The sequence below is a fragment of the Xiphophorus couchianus genome, chromosome 11 (assembly GCF_001444195.1).
Source record: "Xiphophorus couchianus chromosome 11, X_couchianus-1.0, whole genome shotgun sequence".
NCBI classification, from domain to species: domain Eukaryota; kingdom Metazoa; phylum Chordata; class Actinopteri; order Cyprinodontiformes; family Poeciliidae; genus Xiphophorus; species Xiphophorus couchianus.
The window spans coordinates 15,941,522-15,964,445 of NC_040238.1; the positions used below are offsets into that span (position 1 = coordinate 15,941,522).

At 38.7% G+C, this 22,924-nt stretch overlaps 1 protein-coding gene across 2 annotated transcripts in view; it reads left to right on the forward strand.

The window, feature by feature from the left end:
• The first annotated feature begins 3,086 nt into the window (after positions 1-3,086).
• Positions 3,087-22,924, forward strand: part of LOC114153032 (junctional adhesion molecule C-like) — a 43,487-nt gene continuing 23,649 nt past the window's right edge. For both annotated transcript variants that reach the window (XR_003597259.1, XM_028031270.1), the window contains exon 1: positions 3,087-3,234. Coding sequence is in view for 1 of the 2 variants with exons in the window: in XM_028031270.1 (XP_027887071.1) it covers positions 3,186-3,234 (49 nt within the window). In the remaining variant the exon portion in view is untranslated. The remainder of the gene's footprint in view (positions 3,235-22,924) is intronic.

Genomic DNA, 22,924 nt, shown 5'->3' on the forward strand with positions numbered 1-22,924 from the left:
TATGGAGACGTCGGCTTTCCAGTGACAAATGTTTCATAATTTCAAACAGGAAAAATTATGTTTTTGCCAGTCACAAAAAAATATATATTTTAAAAAATCTATAAAAGAAAGGTGAAAGAATTAAATCATTTTTCAGTGAATTCTGTCTGAAATACTAAATGGTAAAAAGCCACTCACAAACACATCGGTAGTTAAAAGGGATTGACTTTTTAAACTTCTGATACTTATCCAGATCCAGACATCAATTACTGAAATACGAATTTATTTGATGATTCTGCACCAGTACAGCACAATTAACTACATCAACAGCTTCATAAGCTTGGTTAAACATGATTTTTTTTAAAAACCCACTTGACTTTAATTTGTTGAGTCCATGTAATCAGGAGAATAACAGCCAATAAAAAATAATAAGAAAACTGAAACTGACCATTTTTTCCTTGGTCAAACAAGGAAAAACTATTTGAACTATTCCGAACTATTTGAACCTTCTTTCAAATAGTTCGGAAAGTGCAATTAAGAATTCTAAATATAATGTAAAATAATTAAGAAAGCATGACATTGCACAGAAATAGAGTGAATAGATCTGCCCTTATGGGTTGCCGCCGCTAACCAATCTATTTATTTTTTATTTTTTTATTTCGGGACTGATGCAGATTTCAATATCGTGCCGGTGCATCTCCAGTAGTTATACACCAGCACACAAATCAGAAAGTAGGAGCTAAGTGTCTTGGAAGCTGGATTCAGACCCTCAACTTCAAATACTTCAACACAGCTACTCCTCCCACTGAGCCACGGTCACCCTAAACATTTACTTGTTCATAGAAGAGGCTGCAACGAGACCGAAAAACGGCCACTTCAGGATTCTAGCATCACACAATCTTTCTCACCTAGAAAGTATTTGTGATAACTTCACCTGGCTTACATTAGTATACAGCTTAAATTAAACATATGCACAGGTTATGTAATGCAATTCACAGGCACCCAAGCAGAATATAGACATGATATACTTATATTTAGATAGAATTGCTGCACTAATTAAGTATTCTGTGAGGGTAAACAACTGTCTCCACTGACTTTTACGCAAACAGAATTCCCCCAAAGTGCACATCTACTGACAGATAATGGGACATCTCTACGCAATACAGTAGCATAAAGTCATAAATAAGCTTCTTTTGTCTCATAAGAGCTTGTTTACTTGTTTGGGAGAATTTTTCTGCCCTGGCAGAGTTATAGCAGAGATCAGTACGTAGAAAAAAAAATAGCTTGATGCAAGCAATGCATTTTGGCATAACCCAAGGACTGTATCCAGTGTGATGTGAAAGGACTTAACAAGACAGAGCTTGTTCTTTCAATGTGAACAAGGTAAGAGAGTCCTGGGCTGACATGACTGCACTGCCATGTCAAGGCAGCATTTCCTCAGTTTATGACAGAGAAATGATTTACAGTGAGTAAAAATAAATGAAGGTCTATTTGTTGCACTCCTAACGTTGCACTGGTGGTACTTGTACTTAACGCATGTTGCTGGTGCACTAGTGATGCTTGTGCAAGACCCTTAGCTATGTAGTATTAAACCACGTGTTACATTTCAGATTATTGGTTAATGTATAATTTTAGATGAACGCATACGACCTCTGTTGGATCTCTTACATGTCATTTATCTCATGCTGAATTCTGTGTTGAGAAGTTCTGATTTAACTTTAATAGAGTATCATTTTAATGGGTGTGTTTAATAAGCATGCGAGGTGCTTCTCAGAAATATTGTTGCTTGTTCAGACAGCTTTATAAAGTTCAACAAGTGAAACTCAGTGGTAAAATTGCTGTTCATGGCACTATTGCTAAAAATGCCAGAATATAGTTTTCAGACATATTCCTCTTTTTTTTTATTATTGAGGATTAATGTTCTCTGTGCTATGTTTGATTGATCACAGCATTAGTAGATGTACACTGGTCAAGAATAAATTATGGTGTCACCATTATTTCAATAGATGATGCTTACATACTACTCAGCAAGTAAAAGGGTAATGTCATCTTAAATGGACCGTACATGCGCAAAGTAGCCTTTGCGCACAACAAGCATTTCAACCCACTGATAATAACATTATTATTCTGCATCATTACTTTTTTTTTCTTCTTAGATTTTTGCTTAGGATGCAGACTAGTCTGACCCATCAGTTTTTAGAGGGCACTTTTGGTCACAGCAGCAGAGTACTAAGCTCAGGTTTGATCTCATTAAATATTTTTCCTGTAGCATAAAATAGCCTTGGGTGATCATTAGAGCAGTCATTTATATTTATATTCCTTTTTAGGAGCTATAGCATCACCTAAAAGCATTTGCGTTTACTTTCCATTCAAGCAAAAATAATGTGAAGACACAATTTTTTGTTTTATATATATATATATATATCCATCCATCCATCCATTTTCTGTGCACCCTTGTCCCTAATGGGGTCGGGAGGGTTGCTGGTGCCTATCTCCAGCTACGTTCCAGGCGGGAGGCGGGGTACACCCTGGACAGGTCGCCAGTCTGTCGCAGGGCAACACAAAGACATACAGGACAAACAACCATTCACACACAAACACACACCTAGGGAGAATTTAGATAGACCAATAAACCTAACAGTCATGTTTTTGGACTGTGGGAGGAAGCCGGAGTACCCGGAGAGAACCCACGCATGCACAGGGAGAACATGCAAACTCCATGCAGAAAGACCCCGGCCGGGAATCGAACCCAGGACCTTCTTGCTGCAAGGCAACAGTGCTACCAACTGCGCCACTGTGCAGCTTATATATATATATATATATATATATATATATATATATATATATATATATATACAATTTTTTAATTTTTTTTTTTCAAATCTCAATTCCCTCCCACATCAATAAAAGTCTTGAAGCTGGTGGTTTCATATCTGGGTTCCCAGCTGGTGCCTGCCAACAGCAGTGTAAGGACACAGTAGTAAAAGCTTTCCTCATCGTGTCAACTATAAATTCCTGTCTGTGTGAGTGATGCTTTCGGTAGCCATGGAAACCCCATATAATAGCTCCCCCGCCCCTCTCTGCCTCTCTCTCTCTCTCTCTCCCTCCGGTAGTTTCCCCTCTAGGTCTCTCGATCCTCACCAAAGCTGTTGAGGCTACTTTGCGCATGTACGGCCAGCCGCACCGAGCATTGCATCGACACCAAGATGGCGAAAACACGTCTGGCTTGCCTCCTGACTCTCCTCTCAACTCACTGTAAGTACAAAAAAGCGACCCACAGCAGCTGCTGTTTCGGCCCCGTGGCTTTGTTTGGGACGTGGCGGTCGTGGCCAGTCAACTCCTGCATCAGTTTTTTTTATTACCGTTTCTGCCTCCGCGTTGTAGGGAAAACGGACCGGGACTCACAACTAACTAGTTGGACGCAACTACCGTTAAACTCAAAAGTGAACCCGCTATATTTGACCCCAAGCACTATTTAGAAAATGTTAACCGAAATGTAAAGAGAGGATAGTCGCATTTTTTCACAACTTTTGGCTTCGTCCTCCTGTTGTTTCCCAATAGACTGCGTCGCATTTACCGCTGTTTACATCAGTATATCGCTTTTTTAAAAAACACATTAACATAGCGGAGCTGTCGTTAAATCAACCTGGCGTTTCACGTCAGCTTGATTAAGTTGCACGTTTTGTTAGCGCGCGCGCTGGGGTTCACGTGTGTGTGTGTGTGTGCGTGTGTGTGTGTGTGTGTGTGTCCTGACTCAAAAGGTTCAGACAGAAATAAAAGAGAAAAAAAAAAACTTTCGTCAAGTTTGGTTAATCAAATATGTATGTTTGCGGTTTCGTAGCTGGAGCAGTTAACTATTTAGCGCGAGGCTGCGGGGCCGCGCTGACGGCAGAGACGTAGTGATGCGAGATAACGGTCGTTCCTGCGGCGGAGTGAAGGCAGGCTGACCGCGGGAGGAGCCAGCCGAGCGGGCAGACTCTCGTGGTGGCTGCCCCCCTCCTCTCCCTCCTCCTTCTTCACCGCTGCCTTTCAAACCGCACCGAAGCTTAACGCTGGCTAATAGAAACACGAGTGAGAAAAAAATGGACCCACAGTTTCTGTAGGGCTTCAGAAATCTGTGTGCTAGGTTTGTCTCCTGTAGCCGGAAGCGAAAAACGGACACCTGTAAGATATCACCGCGGTTTATTTATTTATTTCCGCATGAGCCCTAAAAGCCATGACAACCGCATCTGATGATGTTTTATCGAGAGAACATAGTTACATTTGTGTCCCAATTAAGAGTCTATAAAGATGGGAAGGGAAATAGTTGCTTGATCGGTTTTATCACACACACACACACATATATATTTATATATATATGTGTATATATACATATATATATACATATGTGTGTATATATATACACATATGTATATACAGTATATGTGTATATATACATATGTATATATATGTGTATATACACACACACACATATATATATATAATTTGCAGAATTTTTACCAACATTTTTTAATAGTTCAACACGATATGGACTTTAATTTAGGTTTGCATGTTGTGCACAAAATAAAAATAGAACACCTTCCAATTTATATCCGACCATAAACTGCAAAGAAATGCAGTTTTCAAAATAGTCTTCCTATTGATAGCTGAAGTGAGAATGGGTTAAATTATGCTTATGTTCCCAATAACTTGTATTTAATGAAATCCCCCACATAGAGCAGCACAGCTTCTTAGTAAACAAGTGTCTAGTTTTTGAAAGTTCAGAACATTGTAGCTTTAGCCAGGCCACTGACTGGAATCAGTGCGTTTTTCTGATCTGCAACTAGAATACGGTTAATGTGATATCATCCTTAGAACAAAGTCTCATTTATAGAGAAAAATGAGTATGTAGTCACAAACTTATTTTTATTCTCTGTTACATTTACCTTGCAAATCATTGAGTTAACAGGTACCACTGCTTTGAGAACAGTGGATGTAAAATAATAAAACATGAGTTTCAGTTCTAATTATTGCTGTATTTAAAAATGAATATTATCTTGTATCAAAATACTCTGTCTAACTTTCACTTTGATTTCTCTATTACAAAAAATGACTTTGTTTAGTGAATTAAAGGAAATTGTGCTTCCTTTTTAGGCTCTTAGAAACCTTGTTCTCTTTGTCTGTTAGAAACGCGCTTTGAGTCTTTCTCCTCGGATTAAGGTGTGAGAGGACAGGCGAACAGATGAAACCAAGTGGAGACATAAGAGCCTTTCCTGTGATCTCTCACGTGTGTGAGCAGGCTTATTCCCTTTACTTTAATTAGGAACGGCAGTGGAGCTTGTTTGAAATATGTTCCTGTGCTCCCCTGACATACCTTCGGGCTGTAAGATGATTATTATTTTTTTAAATTTTATTTCAGATACTCTTAACGGTGTTCTCTTGTGTAAACCTCAAAAGGCGAACAATTAGTTTTTCATGCGGGCGGCGAGCATGTGAAGATTTAGGAATTCCTTTTGTCTCAGTGGACAGGGCTTAGCCATGTGGTCAGCTGGGCCCCAGCCAACACCGCCTCTGTCTTTGTAGAAACTGGACAAATGCAGCCAGACTTGAGCTCGCCACAAGCCGGGTTATGAATCACTAATTGTTGCTGGTAGCACTGACTGTAATTCGAATGCTTCTTGCGTTTTGGAAAAAGTTCTGCTCCTAATATAGATCCAAACACATCCCCCAATGTGTGAGACTGAATGTTCGTAGGAAATGAAAGTGTCAGTGGTTTGTTCTTTCTCTGCAGGCCTTGCTTGGTTTCATTTTCTCTCTCTCTCTGTGAGAGATGAGCTTGTTATTTCAGTTCATGGCGCTCTTAGGATGGTGATCATCTTAATGGCCACACAACTCTAGGCCGAACATGCTGCGTTTCTACGGCCAGTCGTCAGTCACTGGAGCAAACGACGAGGCAAGGCGAACACACTTCCATCAGACTTTGCATCCACCTTTTCCTTTGTTGGCTTTGGCCTTTTCTCCGAAAATACTCCAAAGAAATTCGTTGAATAGGAAATCTGCCAGAAGGTTCCTGCCAAGTGCGCAGCCAAGATATGTGGGGGCTGGAAGATGCTCAAAGTGGATTAGAAGTGAGCCGATATATACTGTGAGATCATTTCTTTTACTTTTATAAGAAACACCTGTGCTGAGGAGTGAATTCAAAAGGTCGTTGTTGCTTTTTAAACCGTGAGCTTTGACTACAGCGAGCAGCTCAGTTTTAGCACTCCGATAAGAAAAGGATACACACATCATCATTCAAATGTTTTTGTTTAATTTTCAGCATTTAAAGGATCTGTTTTATTTTAATATCCTGGATTTAACGTCATTTTCGCAGTTATCTGCCAAGATCCAATTTAGGGCTGCCACTAGTGATTAATTTGGTAATCGGTTGATCACTCGATCATTCTAACCATTCGTTGATTAATCGGATAAAGCAAAATGGCCACAGATTTTTCATCAAGCTACTTAAGCCTTTTCAATATTAGAAATAAATGGATGGAAGATGCGATCGAAGATGGAAATAAATAAATAATTAAATTCCTTTATTTTAAATACAAAGATAAACATTTCATTGCCTGAAACACAATAACATAACGTTCAATTAATTTGAACGAACTAGGTGCATATAAAAAAATGCCACTTGACTAGTTTTGGGTAAAACATATTGGCAAACAAAGGTGTTTTTATCTTAAGTACAAAATGTATAAATATTTTGTACAATTTTGGCTTATTTACTGCTCTGAATATGTTGTTTTTGTCAGCAGGTGACCTTTTTTTGAGTCTGCACACTCCAGTTAACGATTAATCAATTACTATATTACTAAATTATTTCATGTAAAGCATCTTTGAGTGTCTTCATAAAGTGCTGTAGAAGTCTTATAGTTGACGATTATTTCAATAATTGATTCATCATGACTAATCCAATTCGAGCCCTCTCTTTATCTCCATCGATTAGATAAAAAAAAGAAAGCTGCCCGCTTGAAGATTGCTTAAACCTTTGAAAATCTTCAGAATAACACATAGACAGGGTTCTGTCTAATGTCTTTCTAAATGGAAACCTGGGACTCTGTCTTTTTGCACCGTATGACCAGGCAGGAGACACTTCTCTTCCAGATAACTGCTGATGGCTCCCCAAGGAGAGCCTTGTTTTCTGACGTTTTCTCCCTCCACCTAAAGCTAGCAAGCAAATGTTAGGAACACACTCCAAATGACACGTTCCGTCCCCGTGGGCAAGTCGCAGACAGTCTGACATTTTTCTGAAGGGACGGTAAATGGCAGAGGAAATCGGGGCAGGCAAACAGAAAGAAGCCCTGCGCTGTTCGGGATTTGTTTTGTCATGAGTCAGAATGGGATGCGAGTTAGGAAGTTCTGCAGAGTTATTTGCAATCTTCATGTTTGAGCTGAAGCCGATCCTTACTTGTGCAACCGAAGCCCTTCCATGTCATAAGGTTAAAGCGCCCCATGTCCCATACCCCATGTGGAATGACCCGAAACAGCTGAGTGGGAGCGGGCGGTGGTTGTTTTGAGCCGCGTCGCAGGCGTGACCAGAAATATCTGCTGAGTCCCTCCTAAACCTGACTGTGCCATGTTAGCAAATGCAGCATTCCAAATAGAAAACACATGGAGGCAGACAGCTCCGCATCATATGACCTCTGACTAACAATCATTACCACCTGTTTTCCTAAAAGATAAAAAGAGTGCCCCGCCGATGAGCTGGCTGAGGTCAGAGGAGGAGGGGGAAGTTTTGAAGATGGAAAACTAAGTGTTTTTTGGCAGTTGAAGGCCTTCAGAAAAGAAGCGGGGTGTGTCGGTTCGTCTCCCGAGACAGAAAATCCACTTCGCCGTGACTCAGAGAAGGATTCAGGACCTTGGCCTGTTTTTATTCTGTTTATTTATTTATTTTTTGACAATGTCTCGCAGCGGTTGAGACGCAAACAGCGACTTACTGCTCGTTCCAGAAATGGCAGCGGCATGCGCATGCTTCAAATGTCAATAAGACAAGTAAGCAAAAAATATAGGGTTCATAAATCACAGGCCATCTTGAAGCAGCACATGTTGGCCAAAAGTTCGTGATGAAAATATGATAATGACCGAGGTGTGGAGAGGGAGGATTCTTGTGGGAAGTTTGGCTTCTAGATTGGTCACATCCTGAACCTGACGGGGGGACTATGAGTTCTTGGAAGTGACGGGTCTAATTTAATTAGAGCCATCATCCAATGTTTGTTTTGTCAAGATAGCTCAATTCTGTGTTTAGGCTGCTCTATATCAGGAATGATCTGCTTCCTTACTGGGTGCCTGGGCTTTGGGCAGCACAAGAGCAGCTTCCTGTTTGATGATCTTTATCTGCGATCACATGGTCCCCAGAGGGAGGAAGTGCCACGCCGGTTCCCCCTGCTTATGAATGCGCTGGATACTGATGGGAGTACATCAATAGGTCAGAGGATCCCACCATTGATCAAACCCTAGAATGCTGTCAGCTTAGTGAAATAATTAGGGGGTTCATTAATGACGGCGAAGCAACGAGCCGCAGTGTGTGTGAGAGGAAAAAGCTCGAGGCTGCGCCCCTGCTGGGAGTCACAGCCATATAATCGCTCTGGATTCAGCTTTTGTTTACAAGGCTGTAGCAAAAGGGCAATTATTTTCTAAAAATAGCCACAAGGCAGAGTCATCTGACGACCTCAGGTGTTTGAAATTGTTCCAATGTGATAATGATAGTGGACAAGACTTCTGAACAGCAGCTCCAAAGTTTCGGGATGTTATTTTCTTTGTTTAACAAGAAGTATAACTCGTTAGAATAAATGTAGAAGCAAGATTAACCTGTTATTTTAGGCCTTGATGTTTCTTCCAAAGTTGTGACATGTTCCTATTAAAACAGCAAGGCACGGCTGGGGCGCTGTGATTTATAAAACTTTAAGGGTCTAAAGGAGTCGAACATGACGTCAAACCTCCTAGTCAGAGGTTACTCTAGACTCTTTTCCCTGTAAGTCATTTTGACAAATCTATTCCTCTATCACCAGCTTGTCTCCAGATATTGCAGAACATGTAGTCATCCCCTTTTCTCAGCCGTGGGAACTCCCACAAAACCCATTAATCCTCCCTGAACTCCCCACTTCCACCTGCTTGTCCTGTAAGCCGAGTGGAGGTTTAGAGCTCGCTTGTCTGTCATCTGCCACCACATCACTCCTTCTTTTCTAGCCAATTTCAACGAACATGTGGCTTGTTTTCTAATAATGTAGGTGCTCAAGTGTGTTGGCAAGTGTGTTGTAAACAGCAATGCCTTCTCGTCTTCTCGTTGCTCGGCCACAGGTGGTTTATGTATGCTTATCATCAGTGAAGCTGTGAATAACACTGTTATTATTAGGCGCTGCGTGGTTATGTCTGAGATTCTGGGATATATTCATAAAAGTATTTCATGGCGCTTAATGTGGACAAACCTGCGTTCGCACATGCTTCTAATTCTGAAACTAGACGCAAAGGCAGAGCTGCTCCTAAAATAGCTTGAAAGAGCAACCACCTTCTCTCTGCCCTGACACAATTCAGGGGTAAACATGCCTGTACTTATTTATATTTATTTAAGTTACAGCCAGAATAAATTGCTTAGCTTTCTCGAAGACTAGAGTTACCTTTGTTACACATATTGCACAAAAAATAGGGATCAGCTTGCGTATATTTTGGCAGAGGACATGAAAAGTGGGAAAAAACAAAACCATCTGTTCTGCTGACTTTACAAAAGATGAGTCAGGAATGTCGCAAAGGGCAGAATTCTTCCTCTTTACCAGTAAACTCTTCCTAATATTTTTGCAAAAAATACTTTGAATCAAAGAAACAGTCAGTTTATAGTTTCACTGCCCCTATTTGATGAATTTGACAGGATCTAAACTATGACTGGAGGAAGTTCCTCTGCCAGCAAGTGTTCCTTTGTTATGTAATCAGTGTCTTTGTGTTGCTGGTATGCAATAATTTTAGAATTTTATACACACTTTTACTTTAGTTCATGCTTTTTTTATATCTTTGATCGGATCAGTTAAATTAACGCATTATTTCAAATAAGAAACATCCTTTTTGAATTTAGAAATGCCATTCAGCCGTTCCTTCAAGTTTTGAGGAAGGCTTCATCAGGTCAGAACCTAAAGTTCTCTGTTGAATAAAATAATAATAAAAACTCAATCAATTTATGAGTCAAACTTTATTCATATAGCAATTTTGTACTGTGTCAGGTGTAACACAAAGTCTGTAGCCCTTTTTCTACCGAAGTCATAAACTGGTCAACACCTTAAACCGCCAGAGACTTGCACAATAAAATGTTCAAAATGACCAAATCAACTAAACGAATGCAACAATAATTAATAATATCAGAGATATGCATATATGTTTAAAAGGAGAAAAAATAAATATATTTTTAACTTATAAAAACAACAAGGTTGAAACTGTAGATGGCGCACATATAAAAAATAGGAAACATTAAACTCTGAAATGTTAAAGAACAGTACGCTTAATCAAAAAGTTATTAAAATAACATGCAGTCAACAATTGAGACATCAGTGATATTTTTAATTAGATTTATTTGATAGGCACAGACACACAATAACATAGACAAACTGAATAAAACAGCAGTCCCATGCTTGCATCATAGTGCTTAGCGTGAGTTAATTTACAGAACTTGTCCCTAGTGACAAGTGACAGTAAATACCATGAATATTAATAACTTGAACTGTCAACTTAAACTCCCAGCTCCCCAGAGGAGTCAAAACAGATTTTTGGAAAGTTTTACTGTGAAAAATGTGTCACTGTATTCCTGCACTCTACATAGCAGGTACAATTGCCATCCCTGTTAATTAATTAATTCAAACTCAATATTGCCAGTAATGGACAGAAATTTCTTTTAAAAAGTGAACCTGTAAAGCTGTGACATAAAATACAATGTGGTTGAAAATTTGGGTGCGCCTGACCTTTGTGCTATGACGAGAAGTGAGGCGTGCCAGTGTAACCAGTGTAAAAAGTTGGTCTAGAGCCCAGAGGAATCTGAGCCTCACATTATTTGATTTAAAACACTGTTACCTTAATAAGAGGAATGTTATTTTTTAATGTTTCCACATCGTGACTGCATTTAATCTGCTACAGGAAATATTTGCGAACAGCCATATTTGTCCTTCTTGTTAATGAGTCAGAAGTTTCGGAATCCCAAAAATGTAGCTATTTTTTTCCAGAAGGTGCCACAAGCAGGCTGGTGAACAGACACACAAACCTTATTAGTCATTCATATTGTTAACACTGTTTGTCTGTAAAAGAAAATGAGAAAGTAATGGAAAATTTGGGGGACTTATAGGAATTGTAGAGGTTAAAAGTGCAGATTTTTGGAAATTATTTTTTTTACATTGTCACATTAAAATAACTTCCTGATCCTAAAATGGCCATTGGTTCACCAACAGACTTTGTTGTACAGAGTTTTAAGAAGAGTCCTAATTAATGCGTTTTGTATTTAATTGTTGTATGGGTCCCCGAAATTACTCCACTTGATTTTTAAATTATTTTCTTGCCACAACAGTAATGATCAAATTAAGGTAATTAGAGTGTAGAAATTGCCATTATAATAAAGATTTAATGATAAGTCAGTAACTCTAAATCAATGTCATGGTTCACTGAAGAGATGGAGGGAACGATACCAGCGTCTAATCAAACAGCTTCATTCATTTTAATTAAAACATTAAATGTTGCTGGTAAAATCATTACAGGGCTATCATGGATTTGAAAATTTATCATATTTTTATTAAGATTTTTATTTTAATTCCTTGTGTATTTGATATTTCAGTTCTATGCACAACTGAATATAATAAGAGTTCTCTGGAAAACAATGTTTACTAAATGATTTTATTATTGTACTGTTGAAAGTAATCTTTTTTTTTAAAAATCATTCTTCAACTTAAGACCGTGGAGAGCTTTTTGTATATAAAATTTTCACTTCACAGGCTTTATTTTTATTCCTCACGACCAGCGGCAATCCTCTCTCATCCATCACCAGCGAGTGTCAGTGGGTGTAGAATCACCTGCAAAGCAGGAGCCATCGACATAAAAAGCATATATCATCTGCTAACATCCGTTTGTGACAAGGAGCTATCGGGTATTTTAGTAATACTTTCTCGAGTAATTGGATAAGCATGTGTTAAGATTTAGATAAGAGACAGCAAATGAACAAATAAAATGTGATATTTATATTACATATATAGAGAGAATAACTAATAACTCAGTTTGTTCTATGTGCAATAGCGTGCTTGTTGATAATCCTAAATGCTTTATCTGTGTTCTTTATGAAGCATTTCTTAGACTATAGTCTAATTTATTTTTTTTCTCACATATGACTCGATCCAAAAACAGGATTGAATCATATTAAATAAACAAATTTTATGTGCAATTAGTGGATGTTTCTGTAAAATATTATTTCTTACTGTTTTATCTGTTTTCATAGCTTTCTATCGTACCAAGCCAGGTGCATTTAGAATAGAGTGAAGTTAATACTCAACATCCAGTTATCTTAAGGCTTTCTTGCACCATCTCAAGTTCATCTTAAAATAATGCGGGATGCTTCTGACTGTAAAAATAAATCATAAATGAGTGTTGGACCAGATCACTTTGCTGCGACTGTGTCTGTCATATTTGAAATGTCAGAGAGCTATGATGTTATTGATAGGGGACAAGATGTAACGCCCAGGAATGCTGGAGATATTTCTTACTATCTTCATATATGGTCCATTTATCTTCCCCATAAATGTGCCATATATGAATGAAGTTTTGATGAGCAGTAAGACGATGGCATCAACTCAGGTGTCCTACTGAATCAAATATAAGTCTGTAATTAACTAAAACTATTGATCTACATGGTGCATTTTCCTGCCTTAATTTCTACCAAACCCAAATGCAAAAACAAAAGTTCCCCGGTTTGGCTTGGCTGAAAATTTCCTGTGTTGCCTAGCAACTGTTTGGAGCAAAGATATGATTTGGCATATAGGCCCTAGAAAAATGTCCAATTGTAAACAAGCAGGATCCGATGCATAAAGCTGTGAACTTTATACAGGTCACTGCTTTCTGTCATTGTGGTTGTGGTAAATTTGTTGTTGTTGCTGTTGGTTGGGGTGAGATTTACCTCCCGTATCTGATCCTTTCATCAATCTATCGACCGTGGTACCAACTAATTAAAAAAATCTGCAGTGTCAAAATTTTTCTGCTGCTTTTCTTCTTTTATTTAACAACAAGCAGTGAGAAGTAAGAAGTAGTGCTTAACGCATGTGACTAATATGAAAATTTGAACGCGCTAATATTACGTAACGTAGATAAATTGAGCTTCCTATTTTGACCTAAAAGGCTCTCTCCTGTGGAGGGTTACCTGTTTCACAGTAGTGCGTTATGGGCTCGACACAGGGAGCAACGAACAACAGCGAAAGGTGAAATTTTTCCACGATAGCAGACAACAACAAAAGTTGAACATTTTTCAGTTTTCTTGTGTTGCATTGCTACCTCACGTGTGAACGTCCACGTGCACAAACCTAAAATTTCACATGTACAAATTACACCAGTCGCTTGGATACTTCTGACTGTAAGAAGCATCCAATGTTCTATGTGCAGTGTTCTATGTTCAATTCCCATAGAACACTGCACACATTCTATGGGAATGGAACGTAGAGGGACTTTTCTAAATTAGTGCATAAAACAAAATGACTTCCTTTAAACTTCTCTGAATATGAAAAACTGAGAATCTTCAGACATGTTTGGGCTGAGACAATAAAAATTTTCATAAACAATTTTTGAAAACGTGTACAGTGATGGTTTTTGTTATGAGCTATATGGGCACTTGCCCAGGGTGATATCAGAAAGGTGTGGCAGATCAAGAACTAGGAAAGAGCTATAGCTTATCTGTCAGTTGTCCCCAGAACACGTTTTCTACTACTTGTGTGCATGTGTAGTGGAGTAAATTTTTCTTAGTTGCTCTTGAATACTGGGAGAATACATAACCTAATTTCTGCTACAAGAAAGACAGCAGCAACAACAACAAAAAAGCCAGATAATTACTTGTATTTTAATTGATTGGCAGTTGTGGTTCCTGCAAGAACCACATCTGCTTACATATTTTATTTTAAGCTTACAAAGTTAGGCATAATGATTAATTGTGATTAATCACAGCACTAGAGTGTGATTAAGCTGATTAAATTTCTTCATCGATAGACAGCACTTAAGAAGCTGACTTTAGCATTTGAAACCAAACAGTTGGTTTGTGAGATTGTATTTGCAGTATAGATGTGGTCATTAGCTTGGTTTCAATTGAACAGTCACCAGTAACAACAAAAGAGTAGCTAACATTCAGTTGAGCAGATCATCTGACCATATGGTGTGAGGACAATCCCTTCAGGGCTGCTTAGTGCTAAACATATTGAAACCGAATCGCAATTGATAGCATTGTGGTTGGCTCACATGCTTTGGCAGAAAGCAATTCAATGTGATTGATCAAAATGGCCCTGACAAACAACTCCGCATCTGTTTCTACCAAACCTTTCTCATCAGGCTTTGGAAGCAGAGTTATTACTTCAAGAAAAATGCAACTTTTTCTGTTGAGACCAATCACGAGAAGTGGTCAAAGCGTCCATGCCTTTTAGACTTTGCTGTGACTCATATCCAGAGTGGAGGCTCAGCACACACAGAGCTGCTGCCACATGTGTGTGAGGGCATACTCTGGGTAAGTGAGTGCCTTAGATATTTGTCAGAATGCCAGACATAGGCGACGAGTTTGCAACACTGTGGTGGGTTCCTGTCTGAGCTCCATTAGTGGTTGCCTTACAGTAGGGCATCCTAAGTTTCTGCGTCCACAGGGCAACGGAACAAGGGTGTAATTTGGTGAGATTTCACTCTAGATTGTTTGTTTTACGCTCTGAATTACACTAACAGCGCGGCTCAAATCTCAAAGCGGATCACAATCTTTAGGAATAACTACATGAGTTAGGGTACATGAGGGACAGCAGAAAAAGAAGAAATTATTCAGTTGTAGAGGATGTGACTGTGGATATTCCACACCCTATCTCTTCTAAAGGATTTCCTGGATTATTCTTTTTTTTTTTTTTTTTTTTGCAATAATGTAGTAATTGAACTAAATTGTCAGTTTGTCAACATTAAACCTCATAAAACGTGCAACAGGAGAGTTACTCCCAAAATGACCATGTTATCTCCTGTGCCATTTCCTTTCCTGCTTTACATCTAAAGACAGATTAGATGTGAAGCCAGACTCTTCTACAGCTATAAACTGCAACTTTAAATCTCTCTTTCTACCTCTGCCTTGCTTATTATTACACAACATTTCCCAGTCTAAAGCTGTTCTCATTTACTAGAACATACAGCAGAAAAATACAAAAAGACAAACAATATAAGTTTGAGAGTTGTATTGAACTTGTTTAAATCACCATCTTGCAGCAACAATACCCGATTTGTAGGCGTGTTCTTGTTGAAACACAAGGGTAAAAATATTTCTACATCCATATGCCGGAATCTTTTTTTCTTCCATGTTGTTGAGTTAAAACTTGAAGCTTGAAAACAACTTTGAATGACATTGGTGGAGCCATCTTCCCAGAAAACACACACATAAGCGTTTCAGCACATTTTATCTCGCTCTCTTAAAGCTTCGGCCATTTCTTCAATAGCAGCAGACCCCTAAAAACAAAGCCATTTCTCATATTTGTTCTGCTAACCATATAAAGCTCTGAGCATAGATATGTGCTTCCTAAAATATTCAACATACAAAACGAAAGAGTCACAAATTATTTATTGAGATTTTTTCAAAAAAACAACAACAGGAGGAGAACAAAAGCCATTTAGCTGTTAGGGATAAAACAGAAAACAGGTGAACTCAAAGAAACCACTACACTCATAGTGCGCTAGTAAAGTTTATTCTAGCTTGCTCTGGATTTAAGGTGACTGCTGGGTTTCATCAGACTCCTCACCTCAAGACTCAAAGAGAATCTGCCTCTCCTTGTATCAAAATGTAACAAATCTCCTGTTTTTCCCCCAGCCAGCACCGCCCACTCCTACTGTCCTTCCTTAAAACAGACTCTTTCATGCAGAACTGATCAACTGTACAGTTTTATCTCAAATCATCAGCACTCGAGATCTGTGGGCAGCTTCCTTTGGGGCGATTGTTAGCGTGTTAATGCCGTTCAGCGAGAACAGCTCAGTTGTTCAGAGAGAGGAGACGACTGCAGAGCTGTTGTGACGTACTGGTTTCTAACCTAAGGCAGAACAACAGCCTGTAAGGCTGGGACTAAACTGCTGCTGCCTGTTACGCTGTTTCTCTAGTGATATAGAGCTGGTTGCATTTAAGCAGATTGAGCCTGGCTCCTTGCCAGTTGCAGTCATGCTTTATCAGGGCAGGGCCTGCTCTGCTCAGTTCACTTGGTGAGCTCGCTACCACCGAGCTCAGAAAAATCAGCTCTATCTATTATCTGTATCAATGAGTAAAGTAGCTCTGTTTTATTAGTTTAAGCTTTCAACCTGTCTGTCATGAGGAGTTTTTAAATGTTGGCAGCTTTGTCTGTTTTGTCCGAAATTTCAGATACGCAATATGGAATCGACTACTTGCCTGCTCACACAGTAGGCAAAAGCGTACCAAATACGATTTTCTTTTTGTCGATATGCAACACTTATCCAACTTTTTTATGGCAATCTGTATGGTCCAATTCCAAACTCCCTCACCAAAAAAACTAAAATCAGATTCATGCCACTTCCATATGTTGTACCAAATACCTATCTGATGGTTTTAAAAGCGATGCCGTCTGAACGATTAGGTGGCATTTAATCCAACTTTTACGTCATTGACGTGATACATGCACCATAATTTGGTAGGTGTGGTAAATCCAGACATGAACAATGGCTGGAAATTATATGAAATTATGAACAAAGTCTGTGTTGGTGAAGCGCATCACAGCACAATCCCACCACTAGTTTTGACTAGGCATCCAAACAAAATTCTCCACAAGAGCTGCAGTCAATGCTCCACTAAAGGTCATTTCTATTAGTTGTGCTTTATTTTTATTAACTTCCTTTGTCTTGTTATGATTTCTTTCACAATACTGTCAACTCTAAATAAATCTTCCCATCCATTGTTACTTCTGTAAATAGAGCACTTCTTTGTGGCGTCTACATTCCTAGTAGTTGCCACAAAGAACGTCACTTTGGAGTCGTAAACTGTTCACTTAAAAATCTGATTGTAATTGCATAACTCAGTGTCATAAATAATTTTGCAACAAAACAGGTTTAACTTCAGCAAAACATTTGTAGCATGTAGCATCAAGAACCCTGTTTGAACCATTGCTCAGGCATATATACATTGAGATTGCTGCTTACAGTTAGTAATTCTTCCCTCGCTACTTGCTAAGACAATTTAGAATGTAAACTTAAAAATCATTTTAGTAAAATCCTGTTTTACAGTATCTACTACTTCACACACACACAGCATGATGTCGCCTCTGCTCCTAATATAAACAACTCATCGCTGCTCATGGCAGAAAGACGAGAAAGTACTATTGATTATGCTGTTCTGGTGACTTGTAGTTTTTTACCAGCAGGTAAAAAAAAAAAAAAAAAAGACCTATTCTCTCTTTTCACCATGAAAGCAGTCCGTACGTCAGCCGCTGCGTGCTGCTGCAGCTCTGTAACTGTCCTGCCCCGCTTTGTTTCCTCCGTCACTGCACGCACAATAGAATAGCTGATATAGAAGCACAGCTAGCAGCGTGGACGAGTGGATTATTCTGCTGTCAAGTCCCCTTTTCCGGAATTTCCCATGAAAACCAACAAGCAATTCCTCTCCAAATAGGTGATGCAAGTGTGGCTCCAGCGGGTGTGGAAGCGCAGAGGAAGTGCAGATATTTTCCCTGGCCACCTGTTGCTCCTGCGACATTCTCTCCCATGCAGCCTGAGCAAACTATTTGAGGATGCCATTATACACACTTGTTGTCTGAGTGGGCTGCTTGTTGGGAAATTCTTGCCCAGTTTGCGCACTTTGATGTCCCAATATTTTTTTGCAAGACACATCACGTTCATAAACAACTGGGCCCTGAAATGATTAGGAGTCGTTCCCTCTGTCTGCTGCTGAGTGGAATGTATCTGACTGGAGAATGCAGCTCATGAGAGCCGACTCCACCCTTTTAATTAGAAGCTCTTTTGCAACATTTTTTATTTTCATGTTGATTTAGTTCTTCAGCAAAGACACTAAATTCCAATTGTTGTTGAGTATGTCATTCCAAAGTTAGCTATTCTAAGAGAAAAATTAAATTTTGTTCTTTTTAATCCATCAAACAAGGGAGAAAGACGCCACCCCCCCTCCTTAACCCTGAACCAGATTAAGTGGGAATAGAAAACAGATGGATGGCATATATTTAGCAATCCATAGCTCGGTGACCAAGGCCATCTGACCCTCTCCTGCTATCCAGTAGGTTAGAAAAATAAGAAATGTCAAAGGTTTGCAATCTTTCTTCCAACCAGTCGACTCTGGGACCATTTTATGTAAAGCAGCATAGAAAACAGTAACACTAAAAGCACACAAAGTAGAAAACTTTGGGAGAAAATGGACAGTGTTCCTCTATTACCCATTTAACAACGTTTTTACTAGTAATGCACTGAGAAGTCGCTTGCATAATTAACTTTGTTAATGAGAGAATAACATTACCACACGATGTAAAGCTCAAAAGGTGAATTTTACATAAAAACATCCCTTTAAAAACCCAAACCACATTTTGTTATGAAACCATCCAGCTTAAGAAATTTTGTTTCAAAAGACAGACCTATTTAGCAGAAAGCTGATGAATATTATCATCAGCTTTGAGCATTAAAGTCAAAGACAGTAATACAGCAAGCAGACTGAAAGTAGAGTAGTTGCCAATTTACTCGTTTGAGTTTCCCTGCAATGATTATGTCACTGCGAGCTGCTCAGCACCCTTACCAGGGTCATGGACCATTTGTACTACCAATATCTCTAATTTAAATATGTTTAAAAACAGAAATAAAATAGTTTTGACCAAACAAAAAGAAAACATAACATCCCAAAATTAAAGCTTATCTGCTTGTGTCATTGAGAGACTTTGATTTTTTCTGCTTCAAGCTCAGTTTTGTTGTAGGGGTGTGTGTGTGTGTGTGTGTGTGTGTGTGCGTGTGTGTGTGTGTGTGTGTTCTTTAGCTACATAATCCATCTTTGCATTAAAAGTTAATATTTAGAATGACGCTGTAAGCAGATTAGGTACAACATGCTCTTCATTGTAGCTAACATGTCGGAGCATGGCAGCTAACGGCCTCTCTCTCTGCTAATGCTGCAAAGAAAAGCATATAGTCTGAGCGCTAATGGGAGGTCTCTAAAGCGGGAGGAACATGTCAGAAATGTAAATGTAATTCACATTTAAATTTGAGATCTTAAGTATAGTTATTATCAGGTCAACTCAGAAAACTATTTCAAAATTTATTAGGAGGGGTTTCATTGTTTTTATACTGGAATAATAAAAATCTGTAGACATTATGTAAGTCCAGTTCCCTCAGTCACACCTACCCAGTTCACATGTCCAGTCGCCCACTAAATAGACACTTTATGCAACAAGACCCTTGTACTCTTTTTTTTTAATTCCTCCTTATTTGTGCTAACTTGGGGAAGAAGAAAAAGGAAAGAAAGAAAAAACTAAACTGCTTAAGTTACACCCAGGTCAGCTGCTGTAGCACATTTGACTCTTCGCTTTATGATAGCCATTAAATTTACATTCTTTCTGTCTAAAAGGCTGTAGGCTCTCCAACTTCTTCTTGTGCTGGAATCATAAACCACTGGCCCCATCACACTTTTCAGATATTTAAATAACGTCCTGAGATTGTTATTTGGTCTGTTGATCTGACAGGCTGATAGGGAAACTTGCAGTGCTCTGTATTTAAATACCATAAGTTCTGATTCTGCTGGTGATCTGGAGGCTGGATTTAATAGCAGAATAAAAAAAATTATCCCAAAATGAACCTTCTTCTGATCTAGGGTATAAATCTGATTCATGTTTATTAATGCAGAAATGTAAATTTGTAACCATTACATTTGGTGTCTGACTGCAGTGCTTTTCATAAAGGCTCCTCTACACAACATGGCTTTTGCTCCAACGTGAAAACAAAGGCTGGTTAATGGCCTGAGCTGTGTGTAGCGTTTGTTGCAACAGTAGACTTTAGGAAGACTGTGTTTTTTTGTTCAGGACATGTTGTTTCAGGATTGATAGCATCTTGATGACTGAGCTGAACTCTACTGGGAGGCCTTGTTATAAAGCCTTCATAAGCCTACTGCTGCTACCATCTCACACATGTTGCCTCTGTATGCCAAAAACAATGTTGGAACATTGCAGACTGATTTCATTCCCCTTTATTAACAATAAAGTAGAATTAGGTGATTCAGTGAGGTTAAACATCATAGTTATTTATTTAAAAGACATCTGGAGTGCTACCTAGAGGCTAAAAGGCCACACTTACCTTTTCAGGCAAACTCTTTTTCTTCTTTTTTTTCCCTCTTAACCAAGAGTGAGTTTTCAGGATGTGATGCAGATTAAACCTTTCGGACCTGCTAAGTCATCATGTGTCTGCTATGTGCTGCTCGCTTATTGTTCTGTTGTCAGTGAAGCTTTAGCTAGTCGTGGTCGGATACGCTCCCCATCCACAGGCTCAACAATGCAGGCTTATCCGGCAGTGGTAGAGTGGGTCAGCTCTCCCTCATCTCTCCATCACTGTGTTGGCCAAATAGGGCATTATTAGGAAAGGGGACTGCTGGTCGGTCATAAAACGACCCGAGTTATTATCCCAGCAGTCAGATTAGCCTGCTATGACCATATGTGAATGTTTCCAGGTCTTCACGTGTTGTTATGGAACAGCTTCTTGACAGCGTTAAGAAAAAAGTGATTTTTTTTTTTTGTCTGCTCCTGTACTGTATTTCTGTTGGACCACTGTGGTGTTAGTATAACTAATTAATTGAATTTATTTAACGTAACCAGGGCTTAAACAATTAATTGGATTAGTCGTGATGAATGGATTACAGAAATAAACGTCAATTAATTTAGCAATCAATTAATCGTTAACTGGAGGTAATAGACTCAAAAAAGGCCATTTGCTGAAAGAACAAAGTGAGAGTGGTAATTAAGCCAAAACTGCCCCAACAGATTAGCCCTAAACTGTATTAATGTTAAGTCAAGCTACGAATGATGAACCGTACATTAAAGGGATGTTATATTGTTGCATTTTAGGCAAGAAAATGTTTTGTCTTTTAAAAAAAGGAACTTAATTATTTGTTTATTAGAATTTTCTTATGCTTTTCTAATATTGTGTAAAAGTGGATAAATGTAAAATCTGCAGAGTGTGGCAATTTCTTATCCTGTTAATCGTCAAACTAATTGATAGAATAATCAATACTAAAATAATTGTTAGTTGTAGCACTAAAAGTAGCATTTATTTGGTGATTACGGTACTTGAAAACGTTGGACTTATAAACATATTTCAGTATTGTAGTAATGCATTTGTACTTGTATCTTTTTGTTGTAAAAAAAAAAAAAGAAAAGAAAAAATGCTGTGTGAAGATTGCATTCCTAATTAGGATTAAGGAAAAGGGTTAGGCAGCCTTGGCTAGAATGTAAGGCATTTGCAGTGACTGTCTCTGGTGCCATCTGTGCAAAGTATGGTGAGGAGCTAATTCTGGCTCCGAGTGTGGCCTGATTCAACAAAGATTTTGTGGTCGCAGTTTCTCTTCAAACATGGGATTTTGACTCTGGCTGCAGACTAAAAGCTGTTGCGGAGAGAAGAATTAGTCCCCCCATGCACCTCTCCTCTTAGATGTCCTTTAAGCCGACGCCACAGAGCTGCCCAATTCATTTGGACATGGAACATGTGCAGCATGTCAGATTGTTCGCATAACAGAGACGCTGCGCCAGAAGAAGCACGCTCACTATCTACCCTCAGTGCTTCGATGTGCTGTGACAAGCCGTCCATACTGTCTCCCTCAAGAGGCTGACCTAGGCTTGAGTAAAGGAGTTGTCAATTAGTTCATCATAAACAATGGTCATAAACAATGGTCAAGTTTTGTTTCTGTTGTGTGTGTGGGCGTGTGTGTGAAAGAGAGAGAACGAAGGAAGAGTCACTGCTGTTTCCACCTACCTGGGAGAGATCCCAATTTGAAGGTTGGAGGTCTTTCTGTTACAAACACTAAATAGTGTCTGAGCGTCTGACCACTCATCTATTATCAGTATTTTTTTAAACAAATCATAATTACATAAATGCTACTCGTAACATTTCACCTTATGTTGTACAGTTATCTTTTACAGAAGATTTTTCTTTTGAACCAGAACATTATTTTGAGTTGGCTATAACAACATACTTGGGATACACCAATATAAACATCCAACATTTCTGTTATAACTGACATTGACATCTATTACTTCCCTAGTTGAGTCTAGGCTTTTTGGTTTTGTTGGGCCAATACCAAAAAAACAGACAGTCATATATTTTTAAACACATTTTATTTTTGTCGTTGAAAGGCCATCTTGCACATACAACAGTACTGGCGCACTATTAAGCAGCACACAATAACTGCGTTTTATAACAAAATGTTCAGATATATCGTTAGTTATTAAATATATCAGGTAGTCCTCACTGGATAAAATAGTCTAAACAGTAAAAAAAAAAAGTATCCCAATCAGTTGATCAGTTTTAGTTTACATTATAAAATAGAGTTAATCGTTATGATAAATCACAACTGTTATCAGGTTATTATTCTGTAAATATATGGAGCAGCTCTTTTGAACAAGGTTGATCAGCTCCATTGGCTTTTTGCAGCTATGCAGGGTTGTTTCACTGACTGGTCAATGGAACATCCAGCTGTTTGTGATTACTGTTTGGTCTATCC